The sequence below is a fragment of the Microtus ochrogaster genome, linkage group LG1, assembly GCF_000317375.1.
Source record: "Microtus ochrogaster isolate Prairie Vole_2 linkage group LG1, MicOch1.0, whole genome shotgun sequence".
In the NCBI taxonomy this organism is placed as follows: Eukaryota; Metazoa; Chordata; class Mammalia; order Rodentia; family Cricetidae; genus Microtus; species Microtus ochrogaster.
Window position 1 is genome coordinate 56,345,951 of NC_022027.1, and position 8,752 is coordinate 56,354,702.

Below are 8,752 nucleotides of genomic sequence, written 5' to 3' on the forward strand. Positions count from 1 at the left end.
TTTTAACAGACACAAAATAATTGCACATTTATAGAGCATGATATAATAATTTTATATAAGCAAAATCAGGTGCAGTAATAATTCTGTCTCTTTAAAGGTTTATCTTGTTTTGTATTTCAGACCTCAGATGAAATGTATAAATAAATTGCACTGAACTATAGTCACCCTACTGTGCAGCACAACACCAGGCCTTATTACTGGCAGCCAGATGTGTTTTGATAACCATTGTCACTAACCTTGAATCTCTAGTGATCCTGTTTTGCTTCCTACTCTGTGAGATCCACTTATTGGCTTCCGTGTATGAACAAGATGATGTATTAATTTGTCTGTGTATTGGATGTACGCATACACCCCTAAAGTTTAATCTGTCTTGCCTAGCCAGAAAATAACCAGTCCAGCAATTGTTCTCCTCTGCCTGTGTATAAAAGACACTACATCTGCCTGCTCAGTTGTTCAAGCCAGACACGTAAATACCATCCTCAGCTTCTTCGTTTTACTCCTGAACTGGCATTGCCCAAGTCGGGCGATGCCTATAATCTCAGCAGTGCTAAGGCAGAAGGATCTCTGTGAGGTTTTAGATCAGACTGAACCTGAGAGAACCTGAGCTAAAAAAGGTATCTTTTCTGCCAGTGTGTTCTCAGTCCCTTGCTTGGCTTCCCATTGGGAAGGTGTGGTTTTAATGCCTTGTTGACTGGGTTTTAGATGCTTTCATCTCTTCTGTTCCTAATTTACCGCTAACTACTGATAACTTCCTTCTAACGTCCCCTTCTAGCTCAGAGAGTAGGAGTCTCTACTCCAGAGGAAACTGCCTGGGTTCAGTCAGACCTCCACGACTTAACTCCTTTCGTGACTTTGGGGACGTTCTCCTTTGCCTTGTTCCCTCATTTGTGAGAAGGGTGGAGGATGCTGGCAGACTGAAGTTTGGGGTTTTGTTTTAACTGAAGAACTTTACATACAATGTGTTCTCATCATGGTTTCCTTTTCGGGCCTTCCCATCCACCCAGTTCCACACCCTTTCTCTGTGTGGAAAGTGAACACAGGCAAACAGAGAACAGACTGAAGCCAGGTGCGGTGGTGCGCACCTTCTCTCTTAGGAGTTGGGAGGCAGGAGGATCTCTGAATGGATGAAATGAAAGAGAAAAGAGAAACACACACACATCCCCAAACAAAACCCATAAAAACACAAGGTCAGAAACCACAGTATATAGACAAAATACTAGTAAGACAGAAAAAATAAAATAAAAGGCAATAATAAAAATAAAAGGACACTGTTTCCTTGGAGGCCTCCGTCCCCTCTGGCTCTTCCGTTCGCTCTGACCCCTCTTATCTGTCTTGTTGTCTGCCCATGTCCTCGCTCAAAACTCGGGATTTCTCATAGTAACCTTATGGTGCTATTTTTGTTTGAAAAATTTACCTTTTATATGTCAGTTAAATGATTGTATTCCCTAATTTGATTTTGTTGCATATTCCAGTAGTAAGTACATGTGCGTTGCTGAACTAATTCAGTTTTTAAGGGATAAAGCTGCAGCGCTCTGACCTTCCCTCTAAAATGCATTGTGCGTTCGTTTCCCACCAGGGGACAGGACAACGTCATGGGAGTTAAGTACTGCTTCAGGAAGGATGACCATGTGGTTATTGCCATGCCGTATCTGGAACATGAGTCGTTTCTGGTAGGTCTCAATAGTTTTATAGCTTTGCTTAGCTAAATGTTTAGCTGAAGTAATTTTGTGACTTGGTTCATAACTCTATTTTAGGACATTTTGAATTCTCTTTCCTTTGAAGAAGTGCGAGAATATATGTTTAATCTCTTCATTGCTTTGAAACGGATTCATCAGTTTGGTATTGTTCACCGTGATGTGAAGCCCAGCAACTTTTTATATAATAGACGCCTGAAAAAGTAAGTAGGAAGAATCCCAGAAAACATGAGAGTTGAATTTGCACTGTGGAGTTCATCTCTTAGACATACAATGTAAACAACCACGGTGCACACGTTGTCTCTTAGATAGACATACAACATAGACAACCACGGTGCTCACGTTGTCTCTTAGACAGACAGTATAAACAACCATGGTGCTCACGTTGTCTCTTAGACATACAATGTAAACAACCACGGTGCTCACGTTGTCTCTTAGACATACAATATAGACAACCACGGTGCTCACTTTGTTTCTGTTCAAGTTTTTATTGTGATTGGGGAGAGGAGATGCAACGAGGAAAATAAAATTATCTTCATAACACATGGACATCATGAGATACGCTCTTAGATGAGACAAACTTAGAATCTAGCCTTTTTTGACCTTAGAGCCCTTTTAACCCCAAAGTTGTTATGTGCATTTTGATTAAATATGGAAGAGATGTTACAAGCTGAAAATAGTATTTATGCTGTATATCATACTTAGTATGATCAGGAAACTAAGACCAATTCTGTAGCCTGTGTTTCTCTGTAATTTCTTTGTACTTGTTTCAGTGGAAGTTGCCCGCTGTAGGCCTCTCCCACCTCCCACTCCTGAATGGCCACAGGTGTCGCCTTCTGTTTCTGTCACTCCCTCTCCTCTGCCTTGTCTCCGCACAGGCCAGAAGCAGAGAGAGGGTGCTTAACTGACTGGTCGCTTAAAGGATTCATCCTTTCTGATACTCAGATCCCCTGGAACTGCAATTACAGACCGTTTTAGTGGTCATATGGGTACTGGGAATTGAATCTAGGTCCTTTGGAAGATCAGGCAGTATTCCTAACTGCTGAACCATCTCTTAGCCACCCCCCCATCATAAATTCTTAATCGTTCTGGAGTGAATTGCAGTTTCTGATAATGGTTTGGATGGATGTTATTAAGGTTACTAAGGTTATTAAATTGCTATAGTAAGGTGATAATACTGAACTCTGCTTCTTAGGTATGCCTTGGTGGACTTTGGTTTGGCCCAAGGAACCCATGACACAAAAATTGAGCTTCTCAAGTTTGTCCAGTCTGAGGCCCAGCAGGAAGGTTGTTCACGAAACAAGTACCACGGAGTCACTGGACACAAGGGATCACTGAGTCGCCCAGCACCTAAAAATGTGGATCAGCAGTGTGCCCCAAAAACATCCGTCAAAAGATCCTACGCAAACACACAAATTCACATTAAGCCAGGAAAAGACGGAAAGGTTCTGCCTTTTACATTTTCAAATACGAACATTTAGAGTGTTCTTCATCAGCCGTCAGAGGGGGATAGAAGGCTAGGTCTTTAAAGGTCACACATTTCAGTTGGTGAGCCTCGTCACTAGGGTTGTCACTCCATTCAGGCTAAAGGTTCCTGCTCTATCAGCCTGCAGTCTCTGCAGTTATAGAGTGCATTATATAATAAAATGGGGGGGGGTTTCCTGTGTGTTACAAAATGTACATGTCCTCCTTTTTAAAAAGCATTATGGGGGAAAATGTCAAGTGTCTGTCTCCATTTTAGCTGCTCAGGAACGTGAAGCATCTGTGCAAGTGGCTTTAGAGACTTTGGTGGTGGTGGGGGATTGTGTGTGTGTGAGTGTGTGTGTGTGTGTGTGTGTGTGTGTGTACTGGTGACATGGTGTGGGTGTTACAAGTTGCCTAGCTATTTCTCCTTCATGTCTTGGGTGCAGCTGTCTTGTTCTGAAACTCGAGCAGAGTACCGCTGGCAGAAAGTGTTACAGATGTAATCCTTGTTTTCCCTGTTTCCCTTGGTATTGTAGGAGGGATCTGTAGGCCTTTCTGTCCAGCGCTCTGTTTTTGGAGAAAGAGATTTCAATATACACAGCTCCATTTCACATGAGAGCCCTGCAGAGAAAGTAAGTAATGTAGCTTCGCAGCCCAACTGCCCGCCGAGCTCAGGGAATCCACCAGAGTTAGCGCTAGAGTAGAGTTTGGCTTTGGCAGAAGGTAGTTTTACTCAAAAGTCGATCTTTAATTTTTTTCTGAAGTTTTTTGATGGAGTTTTTAATTCTGATTAGCTGTTGCTGTTCTTTCTCTAGAGGAACATTTAGAACAGGGCTAGACTCCACCTGAGCTCACAGCACCTCAGTCCCCACACAGTAGGTTAAATAGACCTGTAATGTGCCTTCAGGATAGGTGGTGTTAAATTGACTTAGGGACTCTGGCGGCAAGCGCTCGGACAACAGATGTACGCAGTGTAACTGCGTGTTACAGTTGTGAAGTGGAATCAGACCTTGGTAATTAGCAACTGTAGGTGCTGTTAGGTGCTTCTCTAGTATGTCAGGACATGTTCTAATACAGCGTCATATCTGCCACACTAACTAGTGAGTCTTAATGTTAGTAGACAGAAAGCCAAACTTTTTTTTTGAGGCAGGATTTTACTACCCAGCCTAGGTTGGCATCGAACTTGGAATCCTGCCTCAGCCTCCCCAGTTCAGCTATTACTAACATATAGGACCCTGCCCAGCGGCCTTAACTCATTTTAGTAGACAGCTGCTGATTGTAGTCTGTAGCTCCTTCAGCAGTTTTGAGTGAAGTTCATGCTTCTGATAATGCTTTTTACTGTGCCAGCATTTGAAAGTGTCTGTTAAATACCACAAAAATAGAAAATACGACTTTTTTTGTAGCTCATAAAGCAATCAAAGACTGTGGACGTAATCTCAAGAAAGCTAGCAACAAAAAAGGCAGCCGTTTCTACCAAAGCTGTGACTAGCGTGGTGAGGAAAACTGCCAGTTCCTGCCCGGCCGTGCCGACCTGCGACTGTTACGGAACAGACAGAGTGTGCAGCATTTGCCTGGCGAGGTAAGCCAGACACACTTAGACTGGGAAGGACTGGTGGGATCTTGGTTTAGTGGGTGCAGGGAGTAAACATGGGCCCCGTACACAGCCGCACGCTGGTAAATTACGGTTGTCACGTATTTGTGTGATGAGAACTCTTTCTCTGGAAAGCACATTTGCCCTCACACGCGGCTGTGGCTGGGTGGGGAGGCGCTTGGAGACATGCTCGCAGAAGTCATTGTTTCTGTTGACTTTACTGCTCCTGCCTGTTGAGTGACCAGAACCAAATAAGGCTTCGTACGCTTCTCTGCCTGGAAAGTTTTTCCTTTAGGCTTGGTTTTTATAGGTTCTTCCCGATTAACTCAAATCTACACGTGACTGAGTATATCAGTAACTCAAGGTCCCCCAACCAAAGGGTTTTTATATGAATTCCTGTTGTATTCTGTTTTTCTATCACACTTTTTATTGCCTACCGTCTGTTTTTATACTTGAAAACTGTGTTGAAATCCATCTGGGCTAGCGCCAGTGTGTGGGGTTGGCAGAGGAGAATGAAAGTCAGTTGAGAATGTTTATCACAGGGAGTGTTCAGTGCTTATACGAATTTTATTTCTGCTGACACCAGGGCAGAATTCATGTGAACTAATTTGGTAGCTTATATAGTGGTATATTATTTGTGTTCTAATAAATAAAGCTTGTCCTAGAGCTCTGTCTGTGTGTGTAGACCAGGCTGTCCTGGAACTGTTACCTGTGTAGACCAGGCTAGCTTCTGTCTCTCAAGCTAGGATGGATTAAGGCATGTATCCCCCATGCCCCACTAATAGCTCAATTTTAACGTAACTAGGTGTCTTCTTTTTCCTTACAAGGAGGCAGCAGGTTGCCCCTCGGGCAGGCACACCAGGATTCAGGGCACCGGAGGTCCTGACCAAGTGTCCTAACCAAACTACAGGTGCGTATCTCGAGGTGCGGAGTCATCTGGAGCGCTTATCCCCATGCCTGAGGTTGAGGTCCTGGCAGCTGCAGCAGCTCCTCTTTCTGATTGTGCTGCTGCTCTTTCCTAAGGATACCTGTATTGGGGAGGGGGGGTGCTGTCCAGTGTTCCTGTTAGCATCAGGGCCGCAGCACTTACCCTGTATCAGGGGGGCGCTGTCCAATGTTCCTGTTAGCGTCAGGGCTGCCACTCTTTCCTAAGGACGCCTGTATGGGGGGGGGGTGGTGCTGTCCAGTGTTCCTGTTAGCGTCAGGGCTGCCACTCTTTCCTAAGGACTCCTGTATGGGGGAGGGGGGGTGCTGTCCAGTGTTCCTGTTAGCGTCAGGGCTGCAGCACTTTCCCGTTCTCTTCCACCTCAGAAATTTCTGCACAATGCTTTCTGTGGCACAGACATTTTTTTAGTATTTTGTTACCATGAAAATAATGCAATAACAGTTAACAGACTTTGAAAAGGAGAAAAGATTTCTAGAATCCAGGAAGTCGTAGAGCCTTGAAGACCCTGTCAGAAGTGCAGGAGCCTCCTTTTGTGGAGGTGGGGCCTGGAGACGCCATGTTAGATGGACGAGATGATGCCCACTACTCACGTGGATCATGGGCCTCGGAGAAGTCTTTCGTTATGAACCTGTCCTGTGACACTAGTGGCGTGTACATGAGCATGACTGCCTCGTTACATTCCAGTTAGGACGCGTGGTCACAAGACACTGAGGGCATGTGAAGGGGGGCCTCGAGAAGATGACTGGAGAGGAAATACTGTAGAGTTGGAGATTGGCAGTGAGCAAGACCCGAGACTCTGCAGTAGAGGAAGCCGTTAGTTAGTCTAGTGTTGCTTGGTGTAAAATAGAAATGAGGACATGATTGGAGGTACACAGGAAAGACACGGATGGCGCTTGTTAAACCTTGGACTGTGGGCCATAGATGCCATCAAGGACAGACAGTAGGAATTGTATTGTAGGAGGCTGCAGAAGGAATAGCTTCTGAGTGTCCTACAGAGGCCCAGCTGAGGGAGGAGTACATGAATGAGTGAATAGGTAACAGGGTGAAGGTAAGGGATTGACAAGCACAGCTAGTAGGTGTTGGTTGGGGTACTGGAGGGAAACGGCATCCAGTGTGTTTATATTGCCAGCCTGAGGGGTGTGGGCATGTCCAGAAACAAGACCGAGAATGAAGGAGAGAAAGATCTAACTGGACTGAGCCGTAGCCGGGTTGAGATTCATGGCACGTCCAAATAGAATGTCCTGCAGAGTAAGAGTCCTCAGCTCAGGGCAGGAGCTGGGATGGAGTCACGGTTGAGCATCAGGATATAAATGGTGGCTGTAGCTGTACTGTGGTGGAGCTGGGAAATATGCAGGGAAGAGATTGGAATTCTGAGGAACCTCAGCACAGGGTGGAGGAGCAGACAGTGGTGAGCGGCTGGGGACAGCGACAAGGAGGCTCGAGTCAGGTTGGCTGTGTTTTTCTCCTGGTCCTGGGGCTCAGACCCAGGGTTGCACTGTGCTGGTGTTAATGCCCGGTGTCTCACTACCAAGGTGCATTCCTGAGGAGTATCCAGGTTTCTGCCCATGTAGCTGTTGTTGAATTTCCTCTGATTATATTGTGATGTACATTTACTCACAGTGATGAAATGTTTCTAATTCCAGTGTTGAAGAGAGAAAAGTACTTTGCAGGAAGTGTTGAACTGGAGCTGTGGTCATACATTAAAGTTTCTCCTCAGAAACATAGGTAGCCATTCCAGAGCTATTTGGTGGGACTCTGTTGATGTCAGTTCACAGGAAAGGTCCGCAGCCCCCAGTCAGATGGCCGCACGCTCACAGCGGAGGCTGGGTTCTAATGTTGGTTTCCTGTCGCAGCGATCGACATGTGGTCAGCAGGTGTCATCCTGCTCTCTCTGCTCAGTGGGCGATACCCGTTCTACAAGGCCAGCGACGACTTAACTGCTCTGGCTCAGATCATGACAGTCCGAGGGTCCAGGGAAACTGTCCAGGCTGCTAAAGCTTTCGGTGAGTTTCATGTCCTAGAGCAACGCAGATGCTTTTCATTATCGCCTATAAGTTGCTAAATAAATTCTTAAAAATTCTCGCAAATATCTTTCTTGGTATTCTTAGTCCTTGACTCCTAGGAAATTGTCTCTTGCCTGAAAACGGTTGTTTACAACATGAAACCATTTGCTGGATCACAGCACTAATGGCTCTGGTACCAGAAGCCGGGCTCTGCGTTTCTTTGTCAGCCAGCTAGAAGTCAGCGTTGTAATCTTAACTCTTTGGTGGTAATTTGGTGGTAATTTGGTGGTATAAATGTTTTTAATAGTAAAATTTAATGCGTTGTTTACTAAGCGTCAGGTTCTTGGCGCGGAAGGAAAGACCGCCCTAGGGAAGGTAATGGAAATGTGTAGTTTTCTGGGTTCAGGGAGGCAGAGAGGTCAGACTACCCGACCTTCGTTTACGGCACATTGTCACACATACGTGTAATTTCTTTACTTTTTGAGGCAGGGTCTCTTATACTTATGCTGGCCTGGCACTTACTACATACCAGGCCAGCGTGGAACTCACAGGTCCTCCTGCCTGTGCCTCCTGAGTGCTTGTGTTACAGATGTGTGATAGCACACCCAGCTCGTGAGCTTAAATATTAGCAATATAAGTTCAGACTGAGAAGGTGCGTTCCACGGGGTCCTGAGAATGACCTCAGCCTTGCTCTAGTGGCCCAGACTCAGATCCCACGTGTGTCTCTTCTCCAAGCAGTGGTACAGCTGCTGCTCCCCAGCTCGTCAGTGGGTGCCGTGGACAGACTCAGGTGGCCTGCTCCACAGCAACTAAGCTGCTGTGTGCCCAGCCCCAGGACCAGGGGATTGTAGACAGAAATACATATCAGAATTGACTGACAAACTTTAAGAACTACATACTTTTGCCCCCACCCTGCCTACATGGAAAATACAATTTAGAAAAATGGAATACTTATTAGGACTCCGTCCCAGAGACTAGCACGTGCTTACATGGTAGGAGTGACATCATCTGTCCGTCCCAGAGACTAGCACGTGCTTACATGGTAGGAGTGACA

At 45.6% G+C, this 8,752-nt stretch overlaps 1 protein-coding gene across 3 annotated transcripts in view; it reads left to right on the forward strand.

The window, feature by feature from the left end:
* Cdc7 (cell division cycle 7) overlaps positions 1 to 8,752 on the forward strand; it is a 19,394-nt gene that overhangs the window by 6,504 nt on the left and 4,138 nt on the right. For all 3 annotated transcript variants that reach the window (XM_005359639.3, XM_026784990.1, XM_026784988.1), the window contains 7 exons: positions 1,577 to 1,670; positions 1,755 to 1,897; positions 2,890 to 3,139; positions 3,695 to 3,790; positions 4,562 to 4,737; positions 5,577 to 5,659; positions 7,549 to 7,698. In XM_005359639.3, the coding sequence (XP_005359696.1) occupies positions 1,577 to 1,670; positions 1,755 to 1,897; positions 2,890 to 3,139; positions 3,695 to 3,790; positions 4,562 to 4,737; positions 5,577 to 5,659; positions 7,549 to 7,698 (992 nt within the window). The remainder of the gene's footprint in view (positions 1 to 1,576; positions 1,671 to 1,754; positions 1,898 to 2,889; positions 3,140 to 3,694; positions 3,791 to 4,561; positions 4,738 to 5,576; positions 5,660 to 7,548; positions 7,699 to 8,752) is intronic.